Source organism: Astyanax mexicanus, chromosome 2 (genome assembly GCF_023375975.1).
Source record: "Astyanax mexicanus isolate ESR-SI-001 chromosome 2, AstMex3_surface, whole genome shotgun sequence".
In the NCBI taxonomy this organism is placed as follows: domain Eukaryota; kingdom Metazoa; phylum Chordata; class Actinopteri; order Characiformes; family Acestrorhamphidae; genus Astyanax; species Astyanax mexicanus.
This window is the reverse complement of record NC_064409.1, coordinates 68,406,809-68,422,879: the sequence shown is the minus strand read 5'-3', so window position 1 is coordinate 68,422,879 and position 16,071 is coordinate 68,406,809. Positions and strand designations below refer to the sequence as shown.

Sequence of the window (16,071 nt, the reverse complement as noted above, 5' to 3'; positions counted from 1 at the left end):
TTTTTTACTATTTTATTCCTTATTATTTCTAATTTATTATTAAATGTTTTCAATCCCTTTGATGTTGTAAATTCTCAGCAACATTGTAAATGAGGGTCACCCTCAATATTTTTCCCGAGTTAAAAAAAAATAAAGGTTGATTGATTGATTGATTGACTTTGCCTATATGATGAAGCTGATTAAAATCCTTCAGTTTCAGAGTTACTCCATCAGTGTCCCCAAATTGCAAAAATCATTCTGGCCATTTCCTAAACCGATACCACACGCAGAGCCTGAGTTGCATCAGTCAACTTCCGGCCCAAATGCTCAACTCACATCCAGGTAGTCCAAGTGCTGCAAGGGCCCAACACCCCGACTGCAGAGTATAATACAGGGATTGGCCCAAAACACATATTCAAATACCCTGTTGCTGAGTATAATATGGGGATTGACCTGTACTGCTTGTTCCAACACCACGTTTGACAAGTATAATATGGGAATTGGCCTGAACAACATGTTCCAATACCCCAGTTGCTGAGTATAATACATCAATCAGCCCAAGCCCCTTGTACAAACACCCAAGCTGCTAATATGGGAATCAGCCTGAGCCCCATGTGCCAGCACTAGGGGTGGGCAATATGGCTCTAAAATAATATCACAATTTTTTAGGGTATTTTTGCGATAACGATATACTTGGCGATATAGGAAAACAGAAAAATTATTAATTCATTTCAGGAATATAGTATAATAGTATAACAGTATGATCATAATGTGGCAAAATAAATAATATAGCATAAAATAATATAACGCAGCAAAAAATATTGCAGAATATTTTCATGCATGTAAACTGCAAACTAAAACTATAAACTAAAACAATTATACAATAAATACAATTAAAGCTTCGCAGTGAATAATAGACTACTTTTAAGACAAACCATCCCTATTATCACGATATGGATTTTTAATATCATGATATTTCTGTGTCACGATATATTGTGTACGATATAATGATGCCCACCCCTAGCCAGCACTCACTAAAATTCATCTCCCTTTATCAGATTTCCTAATCAGATTTTTTGACCATATTGCAATCTAAGAAATGCATGTTAATACACTCACTGTTAACAACCATACCAAAAGCATTTGGTCTTTGTTGGCAATTTAGATTTGGGCCATTTCACATACATGTGTAAACACAGCCAGAGGCATTATAGATGCTTGGATTTTTATCTAACACACAGAAACACAGTTAATAAAAGACATAATTCTCAGTGGATGTCCATCAGTGAAAGGCAGCAACAGAATCTCAAAAATCACCACAACTGAGAGACGTGCCTCAGGCGTACGATTACAGGATACTGGAACAGCCGGGGATTTTATAAGAACCCTCTTTAAAGAAAACCCATATATACTCTCAGGCTCTGAATTATTTACACCATTGATGAAAATAAGAAAAAAGGCTGGGCTAATAGTGGAAAACAAATAGTCCATTACTGAGATACATTACATGTTTTACAATTATTGGCATTGCTGTGTTTAATACTTCCTGCAGCATCCTGTTGCAAGGATAATTGCACTGAGTTGGTATGTACTCTGTTTAAAGCTGGAGCAACAGACTATTCCTCTGCGCTGTTAGAAGGATCTTTCTTTTTTAAACCTGTTTGGATCAACCTTTATGATTATTTAGACAGTATGTATAATAACCTACTGAGACAGTATGTACCTCTAAATATTCACATTCATAAAATAAGTTGCTATGAAGATTTTGTTGAATCTGGTGTTTTTTTATACTTCACTGCATGTAGCTCTACAGCAAATCTATGGCTGCTGGGAAATGGGACAATATTTAAACCTGCTCATTCACTTTAATGGAGTATGTTACTGGATTATTTGCCATTACAGCAAAAACATAGCAAGACCTAACTCTTATCAGTGCTAAATTCTTTCCTAGATTTTCTAATCTGATTCTTAGACCTTACTCAGATCTAAGATTTTAGAGTACGCTGTTTATATAACTACATGATTAAGAAGCTCTGTGCTCTGAGGGATCTTTTGGCATGCGTATAAATGACTCAATATGGACATGCAGGATTTTACAGTGCATTTTACAACTCACTTAAGGTTTACCATTGAAGTGTTGAAAGCGCTAGAGCCCCCTACTGTTTCTGGTTGGGAACTGATTCAGGGAGTTTTTGGTTGGGATTCATATTTCCAGCTACATATTTATGACCAGCAGAACAGTTTAGAACTGAGTGAATAGAAGTGAATTTTCTATAACAGAGTAAATGCAGGAGAACATTGAGTGAATTAAGGGAAATCCTGCAGAATTAAAGTAATTAAGTGACATTCTAGAACAGAGAGACTGTAGTGAAATAATGCAGAATTTAAAAAAACTAGAAAAATAAATATTTTAGAACAGAGTACACCAAGGGGAATTCCGCAGAACTTGCTTTTGTGGAAATCGTGTTATTTTTTTCGGGGTAGACCAGTTTGATTCTCTAACTATGTTGTAAATGAAGTTGTTTTTACCATTTTCTCATGCATTTTACCTGATTTTACTGGTTTTATTAAAGTGTGTCACATGCTACTGATCCCAAAAAACCTATATAATAAGAATTTCAACATGTGATGACTCCATGTATTTTCTTCCTTTTGTCTATTAAAATCGTAGCCTGGTACTTTTCTATATTTTCCCTGTTTGTTCAAATTCAGCAGATTCAGCCTGGCACTGAATGAACAGAGACAAAAGAGCTGAGACTACAAGTTGTGTGAACACAGTGTAAGAAGAGCAAACACTTCTCCATTCAGAAAAGACTTCAAAGCACTGCACCATCTAGTTCTGCTGATAAGATCTGTGTCACTATGTGGGTATTGTTATATGGTTCTAGTTCAGTTTTTACATCCTTTATGTCAAGTATCATCACAGGTGAAGCCGCCTGAGAGACCTGAAACAGCTGATGACTATAGCGAGCATCACTAATGAGCATCCCAAGGATGTATCACCACATTAGGCACCCATCAGTTGACCAATTTTCCCAGGGTTTATTCAAATTAAAGAATTATTTTATGTGGTTTAAAAAAAATATTAAGTGTGATTTTTCTTTTATTAAAGTTATTTCATAAAAATATATATATATTTTTTTATCTCTAATTTTTTACCCTATTTTCTCCCCAATTTACACAGGCAATTACCCAACCCACTTATTAGGATTCCCCCTATCACTAGTGATGCCCCAACAACAGGAGGGTGAAAACAAGCACATGTCTCCTCTAATACATGTGAAGTCAACCCCCCCCCCCCCCCTTTTTTTCGAACTGCTGCTGATGCAGCATTGCTGAGTAGCATCACAGCGAATTGGTTCCAATACATCAGCTCACAGACGCCTTGTGCTGATCGACATCACCCTTTGGAGTGATGTGGGGAAAGAGTTCCCTCTACCCACCCATAGAGAGAGCAAAGCCAATTGTGCTCTCTCAGGGCTCCGGCAGCTGATGGCAAGCTACATGAGCAGGATTCAAAACACTGGATTATTATCACAGCATTATGGGTTAGATACCCAGGTCTCGTAAACTGCTACTGTTGAGCCCCTGAGCAAGACCCTTATCCATAGGTATTGTAGCATGGCTAACCCTGAGCTCTGACCCTGACTTTCTAACATGGGATGTGTGAAAATAACAATTTTAGAGACAGTTATGGAGTAAATGTAAAGAGTTTGGCTTGGGACCAGAAGGTCACTGACCAAATTGGAAAAAAATCACTCAGATTCTATATTGCATCGCATTGTTCAGATCTTGGTCCGATTCTGCCCAAATACTGATGGGCTCACATCTGGGCAGAGTGCTGCTTGTATTAAACACCCTAGTTGCCTAATATAATGTGACAATTGTCCCAAATCCCATGTGTCAAAAAACATTTACCGAAACTTCATTCATATTTCCAGCTACATATTTATGCAGAACAATTTAGAACGAAGTGAATAGAAGTAACATTTCTGCAACAAAGTAAATGCAGGAGAACATTGAGTGAATGAAGGGAAATTGTGCAGAATAGAATTAACTGACATTCTAGAACAGAGCGACAGTTCAGAGTATTTATCCAAAGCCACTGAATCCAACACTCTAGTTGCCAAGTATAATCAGCCCAAGCCACATGTGACAGCACCCAGGTTGCCTAGAATAATACAACAATGAACCTGAGCCACATGTCCCAACACACCATTTTTTGTCAGGTATAATATGACAATTGGCCCGAGGCTTGTGTATCAAGACCCCCATTTGCAGAGGACGATACGACAATCAGCTCGAGCCACTTGTGCCAACCTCTGTTCGCAGAGTATAGTATGGGAATCAGACCCCGGTTGCCAAGTATACACCACTTTTGGCCCAATTTCTCATGGCCGATTTTGAGTTTCAACCAATGCTGCTATACATTAAACAAGCTCAGGCCAATTCTTCATGCTATCTTAGTGGGTTGATCCCCTGAATTGGCAAGAAAGTGAGATCAAAGGCAGTATAGATCAGCACTTTCTCCTACCTCAAAATCAAGGACTTATTAATCTTTGAGCAAGGTCCAGCTCTGAAACCTGTACCTCAACTTTATACTCTATATGGAGAAAAGTATTGGGACACCTGCTCTCACCTCATCTTTCTTCTGAAATTAAGAGAATTTTAAAAAGATTTTCCTGATTTTGTTGGAGTAACTGTCTCTACTGTACAGGAAAGGAAGCTTTCTACTAGATATTGAAGTATTGCTGTGAGGATTTGATTGCATTTATTGACACAAGCTTTAATGTGGTCAATATATCAGATTATGATCACCACCCCGCCTCATTGTTTTACCCAACTCCCCAACTCTCCAGTGCCAATGGAGCAACATCATTCCAGAGAACACAGTTCCACTGCTTTACAGCTTAATGAATGCTGGGGGCTTTACACATCTCTTTATAGCCCATGCCTGGTATTAGGCATGGTGCCAATTGGCTCATGTTTATAAGCTCCAGAGAGTCCTGTTTTATTGGCAATGCTATTAACCCTACTGGGACTATATCAATTGTGTATATGCGTGTGTGCCTTTGCACATCTGTGTCAGCAACAGGTGGAACTTGATTGTAGAAAAGCTGATTGTAATCATTAAAAGAGGTGTCCACAAACATTTGGACATGTAGTGTATGTAGTATCTCTTAGTAAAATAAGCAGTGGTAGGTAATCTCTCTATGGAATTCTTCTCTACAGTGGACATGAATAATTCAATGCCAAAGTAAAATGTGTATTGACTGACTGATTGTTGGTCTATTGATTGGTTGATTGATTTCATTATCTGAAAGTGTTGGACTCTGGTCATAAAGGTCATGCCTCCCTTAAAATAAACACAAAGGACCGGCCATTCTAATTGGCCAGTTGCTCCAAATACAGGTGCTGTAGTTACAGTCATGTTGCAGTTTCATAGTTACAGTCTCAGGAGGCTTTATTATACCGCACGCCGACATATATAGGCTACATACATTCTTTACTGCATCACGAACTCTCTCATACACACCGGCGGGCCTAAAATCAGAAGCTTCCTGCTATCTGAAAGTCTAATCAAAATACAAATCAAACAGAAACATTCATCAAATAAAATATCTAATCAGCTCAAACCACACAGTCATTCAGGCCAGGGGCACCAACTGCACTGATCCAATATCACTGTGGACTGACGGCTACAGACAGGACTGGACAATGCAGGCCAAATTCAATATTGCGATATTTAAAAAAAAAACATGATTTCATGACATTTTCTTTTAGATTTTAGATGCTTTTAGATGCTTACCTAAAGTGATTAAACTAAAAATAGATTAGTATCTTATAAAGACTACATTCAAACACAATTTTATCTCTGGAAAACCATAGTTAAAGTAAAAACAATTCACTGTTCCTTGAAATATTTAAATATTTAAAAAATATTAAAATACAATTTTGTATAAATACAATATTACAAAAAGTATATGTTTTAACAGGTTTTAGTCAGTGATTAGGACTGAGACAAAATATATATTTTTAAAAAATGTCTATGTAATTCTGATATATTGCTGTTAGAAAACATTTTTTAAATGAACAAACAAATAATACTATTAATAATTAATAAAATAATAATTTTAGCAGGGGTGCCCCTGCTGTCAGAAAGTGATCTTTTTTTTCCCAGACATTCACTTAAATTTTCTAAATAACTACAACAGTTTGTTGCAGCCCTATAGACTATACTTTATTTACTTTCTTTTCAATAGAGCATTTTTCCATTCAAGATTCTGTGCATATCTACTGTTTTTATCACCCATTTACAATTGAAATCTGTATAGCTATACTGTATCTGTGGGTTGCAATAGAAAGTGTGGGCAAATGCTGATACAAATACATAAACTTGCATAAAAAAACAACAAGTGCAAATTAAACAGGTAATCTAGTGTCACCTCAACATTCTGCAGATATTGAGTCCAATACATTTTCTATATCATCATATATCAGTTAGAAACAGCTGCTAAATTCAACATCTGGCAATACCAATACCAAGGTGATATCATTGCCCATCACTAAATTATTGTACACTTAAATACCACAATAAAAGTGCTACAAAGGGACACTCATAATGATGCTACAGAATAACCATTCTGTAAAAGAAACCTGTGAGTGTGAATCAATCATAAAGTGATACAGAATATGAATCAATTGATCAGATTATGTAATAGTTTATAGTAGTTAATCTTTATCTTCTTACACTCACAGATCTCTTTTTCATAAACTGGCTCTTCTGTGACATCACTCAAAGAAACCTTTGAAGCACTTTTATTTTTTAAATCACATTTCTAATCATATTGTGCTGCTTTGAAGCACTTCACACTAAATCTGGATCAATAACAATTGTTGAAATGATTAAAAACGACGGAAATGAATAAAATCACTGTTTAATTACCCTGCTTTATAACTGGATGATACAGCTTAATGAAAACTGGACCAGGATCAGTGCCTTTAAGGCAATACTTCAGGTAGACATCACTCTCAGATAGTGCTGCAGTGGTACCCAGTTTCATGGTATACCATAGTATGAGTACCAATGATCATCAGTATATGTGTGTAGTGTACTGTTTTTATGGTAATGTTTACATAATTTACATAACATTTTCAGTGCTGGACCTTGTAACATGAGATATCATGTAAAATAACATATATTAATGTAAGTTAATATAATATATATATATCATAAATATTAATAAATGAAATAACAAAATGACAATCTGTATACTGTAACTATATAGTTTTTGATTATTGGCCATTTAATTTAATTTTACTGTTTACTAATCTGCAATATCTGTGGTCATCTGTTACCTCAGCACATAATACTGGGGAACAATTTATAGTTTTCCAAATTCATGTGTTTCTTGTATTTTGTGTATATTTAGATTTCCTTCAGATATATTGCAAATCCACCTTCTGTTAAATTAACCAATTCTTGTTTTATCCTATATTGTCTTGTACCTTACATAACATTTATTTTATTTCTTTTTTTGTATTATTATTATACTGCTTAAAAATGCTTAAAAATTGTGATACTGCCCATACAGTCGAACTCTCATACATCAAGTGTATGTGTGTGTGTGTATGTGTGAGTGTGTGTGTGTGAGACTGTAATGTGAGCATAATGCAACAGCACAGGTTCAATGGATTGATTACTAAACACTCACTTCTAGCACATCAGACCCTTAGACTCCACAACTTCAACACCGGGTGTCTGAATATACTGACTACATAAAACACACATCTCTCAGCAGCACTCAGGTTCAATATATAGTATTTTCCTACATGCATGTTTACATATTTCATGTTTACCTCCTACTGACTAGCTGCAGACCGTATGGCATGTTATGAAAGAAAGGTATCTTACAGCTCAAAAACGGCATTAGATTATAAAAACATGCAACTTTGTTACTGTGTGTGATTTAGTGTTTTATATTGTTGGGCAATGTTTATTTTGGTAAACCTTCATTATACATATACTTTATATTAAAACTAAATATTGTATTGCTTAATGTTAAATATTGTATATTGTAAACTGGATATGACCATTAAATTAACACTTTCTTCAATAGGATCCCTTAAATGTACCCTATATAGTATTTGCCTATAGATATGTTTACAGTTTTACATTTTACTGATATGCTGTAAATCGGATGGCTTTAAAAAAAAAAGGCATTTTACAGCTCACAAACTATCTTGTACCTTCATATCATGCCAATATTTAATATTCAGTGATTTATAGTGGTGAGTATTATCATTTATGGTTAACATTTCGCTGCTGTCCAATGAAAAACCATTTTTGAATGAATGAATGAATTGACCAATAGAAAAAGTTATTTTACATGTACCCACAATTCAAGGAAGATTTTCTGCCTAAAACCTGCAAAGCACCATTTTGGAGGTACATGTTTTTCATTGGACAGTTATGATTTTTACTATACAGGGTTTAACAGGGTTTTACCATCCAAAAGATTATTATCCTTCAGGTATGTCTACTTTAAGTTTCCTATTATACTGTTGTGCTGCAGATCTTATTGCTTATAAAGCTCAAAACTGACAATGTGTAAGATCCAGTGATTTGTATTGCTGGGTAATATTCATATTTGTTATACAGGTATTTAAAAGAAAATATATGTACCTTTAAAATCTTTGCTAAACTAATTCACATTCATATCCTATTCACTGGTATCCTCACCCAGATGAAGCTGGTGAGAGGGAAAGTGTCCTACCTGAGAAGATCAGCTGGAAGAAGTAAAAGCCCATCAGCTCCATGTCCCTGCAGCTGTGTGAGGTGCTCTAATCCCAGTGGTCTCAGGAGCAGCTCGCTCATATATGTGATGAGAGCATGTGAAGTAGAGTATCAGGAATAAACAGAGCCTCCACAAGGAAAACAGGAGAAAGAGGTGAAAAAGAGGAGAAGAGGAGGAGAAGGAGGAAGGCTGGACTATCGCGAGCTGCAGCCTGGGCACGAGCGCGGAGCAGAGGAGCAGCAGCGGAGCGCGCGAGCCCGAGCAGCACAGCGAGCTGGAGCAGTGAGAGAGAGAGTGGAGGAGAGGAGCGGGGGAGAGGAGCTCGCGCTGAAAGTTAGTCCGCGTGTTGGATCAGGAGGAGCGCGCGGTCCTGCGCACACACACACACACAGCTCTACTACCCACCACTGAGCTTACCATTCACCACCATACAGCACAGAGAGAGAGAGAGAGAGAGAGAGAGAGAGAGAGAGAGAGAGAGAGAGAGAGAGAGAGAGAGAGACTGACAGAATTGACTGAGAGAGAGAGAGAGAGAGAGAGAGAGAGAGACTCGGAGAGAGTCAGTTAGAGAGTGAGAATGAAAGAGAGACTTAGACTGAGAGAGAGAGATTGAGAGAGAGAGAGACTCAGACTGAGAGATAGAGTGAGAAGGAGAGAGAGAGACTGAGAGAGAGACTCAGACTGAAAGATAGAGAGAGAAGGAGAGAGAGAGACTGCACTTTCTCACTCAGTGTGAGAAATACAAACAAATACGGGAAATTTATTATAGACAAATTAATCAAATTCACCCCCAGTTCAGCCGTCTCTCTGATACCCACAAACTACCCGTCCTGTTAGGAGAAGAGAGAGACTGCAGCGCCCTGGCAGCACGATACGTTTCAGCCTGCCACAACATGCGGGACAGTGAGTGACCCACCACACACACACACCACACCCACACACACCCACACAAACACGCACACACCACACCACAAAGCCCTGAATGTGAACATCTTTATTTTTTTATTTTTTATTTTTTCTCTGTACCCATTTATATAGTATAAATATTACATTTTTTTATGTTGTTCATAAAGCTGTTCAAATGTTTTAATAGTGTTCAGTAGATTTCATGTCTATGTATTTATTTTTGGTTATACATCTGTTTTTCTTAATGTTTAGACTTGTCCACTTGTGTTGTGATAATGCTTTGGCAAAACTGTTGAACATGGTCATGCCAATAAAGCTTATTTGAATTTGAATTTATTTGAATTTGACTCAGACTGAGAGATAGAGAGAGAAGGAGAGAGAAACTGAGAAAGAGACTCAGACTGAGAGATAGAGAGAGAAGGAGAGAGAGAGACTAAGAGAAAGAGACTCAGACTGAGAGATAGAGAGAGGAGAGAGAGAGAGACTAAGAGAAAGAGACTCAGACTGAGAGATAGAGAGAGAAGGAGAGAGAGAGAGAGAGAGACTAAGAGAAAGAGACTCAGACTGAAAGATAGAGAGAGAAGGAGAGAGAGAGAGAGACTAAGAGAAAGAGACTCAGACTGAGAGATAGAGAGAGGAGAGAGAGAGAGACTAAGAGAAAGAGACTCAGACTGAGAGATAGAGAGAGAAGGAGAGAGAGAGAGAGAGACTAAGAGAAAGAGACTCAGACTGAAAGATAGAGAGAGAAGGAGAGAGAGAGAGAGACTAAGAGAAAGAGACTCAGACTGAGAGATAGAGAGAGGAGAGAGAGAGAGACTAAGATAAAGAGACTCAGACTGAGAGATAGAGAGAGAAGGAGAGAGAGAGAGAGAGACTAAGAGAAAGAGACTCAGACTGAAAGATAGAGAGAGAAGGAGAGAGAGAGAGAGACTAAGAGAAAGAGACTCAGACTGAGAGATAGAGAGAGGAGAGAGAGAGAGACTAAGAGAAAGAGACTCAGACTGAGAGACAGAAAGAGAGAGAGAGACTCAGACAGAGAGACTCCGACTGAGAGAGAGAGAGAGAGAGACTCAGAGAAGGACAAAAGAGACTCAGACTGAGAGATAGGGAGAGAGAGAGAGAGAGACTCAGACAGAGAGACTCCGAGTGAGAGAGAGAGAGACAGCGAGACAGACAAAAGAGACTCAGACTGAGAGATAGAGAGAGAAATAGAGAGAGACAGAGAGACTCAGACAGAGAGAGAAACACTCTGAGAGAGTGAGACTAAGAACTAAGAGAGAGAGAGAGAGAGATACACAGATACACAGCTGTACAGAACTACAAGCTGTATTTCTCTTTATTATAAATCATGTTTTTTTTCTTAATTAATTTAATTGTTTACTTAAACTTGAACTTTATTTAAACTTCAAATTTACCTGTATAGTTTTATGTTCTATTTTGTTAGTAAAACGTTGATCACAGCTTTGGCAATACAAATGTTAATATTTGTCATGCTAATAAAGCAACTTTGAATTTCAAATATATAAATAAATAAATAAATAAATAATGAGGGAGATTGAGAGAGAAAGAGAGAAAAAGAGAGAGAGACTGGGAGAATAATTGACTGAAAGAGAGAAATACTCAGACTGATAGAGAGACTGAGAACTGAGAGAGAGACTCATAGAGGGAGAGAGAAAGAGGGTCAAACTAAATAAGGGAGAGAGTCAGACTCAGAGAGAGAGACAGAGAGAGAGAGTCAGGTAGAGAGTGAGAGTAAAAAAGAGAGTTAGACTGATAGAGAGAGTGAAACAGAGAGAGCGAGATGGGGTAATGAACACTGTACACCACCAAAAGAGAGAGAGAGAAACAGAGAGAGAGAGAAACAGAGAGAGATAGTAGCATCTGGACCCTTATAGATTCTGCTGTATGTTGAAAACAGGGGCAAAGCTTACTCCCCTGGGAAACCAGATCAGACCAGCCGTGTGGTGTTGAAATGGATAGAGGTAAAAGACGAAATGAAAGCTGCAAAGCAGGTGTTTAAGTAGGGTTTAAGACAAATGGAAGCTGGTGATTCGTTTGGGATATAAAGAGACACAGCATTGGAGTCTCCTAGTAGAACTTTTACTGGAGCTTTCATAGTACTATATCCATATATACTATATACTATATCCCTTTCAGCTTAAGAGAAAAGGAACTACAGAACCAAAGAGAAGAAAAAGAACGAGACGGAATTTTGAACAAGAGAAACAGAGAGCTGTTTAGAGAGAGAGAATGAGAGAGAGAAAGAGAGAAACAGCACGACAGAGAAGGAGGGAGCAGGAAAAAGAGCTCCAGCGTGTGAAAGTGTCAAGTGAAGTAGCACTGAGTAGCACAAACTGCAGGCTAAGCGTGTGCAAACGCTGAGAATCATTTTGAATTGTAAATTACAACAATCTAAAGCTCTGCAGCTTCAGCAGTGAAATTCATTCTTCTCCTCCTCCCACGCCCTTCTCGCATGGTCACATGCCTCACACTAGGACCCTGGCGGGCTTTTGTCATGGCGGGCATCTTGAGTACCTTTGGAATCCACAGTCTTTTCATCACTTACACAAAAACAGTTTTTATATCATCATTATCTCTAAAGAGTCTTCAGGGGGGCACTACAAAGCACAAAACGTTTGATGAGGTTGCCTGAATAGGAACGTGACGGACACCTGCTGAACAGGGCCAGTGTGCAGTAGACTCGGCCTGTGTGATGTGCATTCATAAATCGGGTATTATGTCTTTTTTCCGCTTGATATCGAGACGAGCTCCTGCTACAGAGACTTAATAACATTGTTATCAGAAGGAAGAAGCAGACCATGGTTAATGTGCATGATAGGCATGCTTGATAATTAACACCAGCATTATACCACATCACCACAAAACCAGCTTCTGATTATGAAAGTAAACTCAGTGAGGCCTGGTATACTTACAATTCTTACAAAAAGTACTTAATCCACAGTGTCACACGTCTACCGGGAATGCATCATAGAAGGCAGTACCACCCACAGTGGACAGTGCAGTGGGTAGTAATAATTACGTCCGACTAGAAAATGTGAGTTTGGAATGATTCCTAATATTTTTATAATTGTAACGAATTCTATACAACAGTTAGTTCCAACCTCACAATCTGATTGGTTGAGAAGTGTTCTAGCCGTGCTGATATATGTGATAATATCACGGCCTTCTCACACTAAACTTGTATCACTCCGCCGACGCGTTGTTGAGTAACGGCGTATACACACAGGACACCCGCAGCAGCGTTAGCTTAGCACAAGCTAGCACTTAGTCGCGGCACGCTCGCCCGCAGGGCTGGCTCGTCTTTTGTGGAAAAAAGGGAAAGAAAATCGCTCGGTTACTGCCGTCTGACAGCCAGAATGCTAACCAGCCAGGCTAGGCTAAGCTACGCTAAGCTAATGCTGAGCTAAAGCAAGCTACGCTAACCTAACCACAGTCCAGCCAGCTAGCTAAAACCAACACCACCCAGGAAAACAAGCAGAAATGCTCAAAAAATATGCAGCTTTCAGCTGAAGACGACTGACGCTCCTAATGTTACCATCTTCGCTTATTCCTAATTTTGATTTTAAGCTAACTTTCGTGGTGCTAGTCTGTATGAACCATACACCATTTTGTAGTTAAGTTTCAGTTCTGTTACAGTTGTGGTGGAACTACTTTTTGGCGGAAGGCACAGTCCATATTAAAGCATATTCAAACTAAATTTCTTAAAGTTCTTTGATTTATTTTCTTAATTCATTTTGTAAAAAAATTGTTTCTTCCAAAATACTGTAAAGGGTGTTTAATATATATATATTTTTGTATTCTATACAGTACAGGCCAAAAGTTTGGACACACCTTCTCATTTTCTATGCGTTTTCTTTATTTTCATGACTATTTACATTGTAGATTTTCACTGAAGGCATGTGGAGTTTTATGTACTCAACAAAAAATAACTAAAAACATGTTTTATATTCTAGTTTCATAAAAATAGCCACCCTTTGCTCTGATTACTGCTTTGCACACTCTTGGCATCATTCTCTCAATGAGCTTCAAGAGGTGGTCACCTGAAATGGTTTTCCAACAGTCTTGAAGGAGTTCCCAGAGGTGTTTAGTACTTGTTGGCCTCTTTGCCTTCACTCTGTGGTCCAGCTCACCCCAAACCATCTGGATTGGGTTCAGGTCCGGTGACTGTGGAGGCCAGGATATTGATCATTCATAGTTTTGATATCGTCAGTGAGAATCTACAATGTAAATAGTCATGAAAATAAAGAAAACACATTGAATGCAAAGGTGTGTCCAAACTTTTGGCCTGTACTGTACATTTTTGGAGCTTTGCTGTGAGGATTTGATTGCATTCAGAGAAAAGCATGAATACATGTCAGGTCAATAAATGAAAATGCATTAAATAAATTACTACTTACCTTTTCCTCAACTCTACAACTCATTTAAACAGTATTGGCTGCGGCCCGTTCGTTTTAAAGATTCCAGAAGTGGCTAGCGAGTTCCAAAAAAACTGACTTATTTACTTATATTTTGTTGTTTTATAGTAAAAATGCAGGACATTCCACTGGATTTCCTCAGAAATAAAGAATCCAGCTTGTCTTGTGATATTAATAATAAAATCTGTAATTTAATAAATTATGTTGGGCAGATATAACCTGTCTATAGGAGATATGTCATGATAATTTAGAATAGTGGGAATTTACCTTCTATATGCAGTTGTATCATAATAAGTAAGTTTTTACTCTACATGACACTGCATGGCCTGCAGGGTAACAATTTCACAAATACACAGCTTTTAGATGATGAAAAGGTGTTTTTTCCCTCTATTGCCTCACTCCATACAGAACCCTTTAGTATTTGAAAGGTGTATTATAAATGTAGGCATGTTTATAGATTCTTTGGCATGTTTAGGTACATGTAATTAGTCACTTACCAGCACAGAAGGCCTGTCGCGTTTAGTGACCTCGCCTAGGCTTTGTATATTTTAGACATGTTCATTGAGTCATTGCTTGTGAATCACTGCATCCTTTGATTCGTGTATTGACCGCTGTAAAGCTTTCTACAGGGCCTCACAATAAAGAACTCTTTGTATTGGATCAAGATGCTTCCAGTGTCTTCTTCTACACCAACACTTCAAGAGGTTTTCCTTGTATGTGGAATGACATTTAACCAGACAAAGAACCATCTGTGCATTCAAATGACTCTTTGAATTGTCATGTTTCTGTAACACTGCATTTCACTTAGTCTGGGATGATTGTTAAGGATGAACAGGCTGTCTAAAACTGCAAACAAACAAACAAACAGATTCTGCCTACGTAGTTTTATACACTTCTCATCAAAAATAGTTGTAAAAATGGCAGTGGGTCATCTTCAGTGATGAGTGCTGCTCTTGTCTTTTGGAGAACACGATTGATTCTGTGTGGAGGCACTATGATCAGCAGGAAAATGAACGAAGGTTATTCACACTTGATTTACATTCAGAAGATCTGGTGTCATTATGTGAGGATAAATTTTGTACAGTGCAGAAACACCTTTGGTTTTCTTTACAGACACGTTGGCAGCCCAATGTTACAGTATTAAGCATCTGCTAACCGTGGCCCAACCTTTTCCGAACACATACACACAAAAAACAGAGTTAAGATATGAGTCCTTCTTGTAATCAAAGGTACACTTTTCATAATTGTTTCTTCAAAGGTACATTGGTCTTTACAGGGTGAGATGTGTTGCCTCTAAAGTACAGTCTTTCCTAACAGCAGAAACTACAGATTTGTACCATTTAACCAGCCAAAAAGTACATTTGGTATACTGTATCAGTGTACTAATAAATATATATTTTAAGTATACATTTTTCATTTCAAAAGCCAGACAATTTTGGATCATCAAGTTATTGAACACATAGTCAGTTGAGGATGTTTGTAATCTTTGCTGGTACAAAAAAAATATGGGTACAAAAAAGACTTTTACTGAAAGGTAATCTATTGTACCTTAACAAAAGGTACAGCCCCAGAAACAAGCTTTGTTCTCTTTTAAGTACAAATCTGTACTTATTTTTCTTAGTGTGTACTCATTGTGCTTTTCCAACAGGATAATGCTTGTCCACATACTGCTGTCTTCTCAAGATCCTGTCTTGTAGACACAATGCCTTGGCCATCCATTTCACCAGACCTATTCCAGATTTAAAATATGTCTGGGATGCGATAAGATGCAACTCATTGAATTATGGCAGGACATCATTAGGAACCTCTACAACTCCATTCTGAGATTTATGGCATGTTGCATTACGCATATTTTGTTTTTACACATTTTACACAATACTCAAAAATACTGCCAAATCGGACACTTCCTAATGAACGAAACTAGGCAAGGCTAGGCTGGGTAATGCTAGGCT

The 16,071-nt window shown here is 37.8% G+C and overlaps 1 protein-coding gene across 1 annotated transcript in view; it reads right to left on the bottom strand.

Moving 5' to 3' along the window:
• gfra4b (GDNF family receptor alpha 4b) overlaps positions 1–9,739 on the bottom strand; it is a 133,357-nt gene extending 123,618 nt beyond the window's left edge. Inside the window, exon 1 of the mRNA XM_022668625.2 lies at positions 8,757–9,739. Coding sequence (XP_022524346.2) covers positions 8,757–8,799 — 43 coding nt within the window. The 5' untranslated portion in view covers positions 8,800–9,739. The remainder of the gene's footprint in view (positions 1–8,756) is intronic.
• Between the last annotated feature and the right edge of the window lie 6,332 nt (positions 9,740–16,071).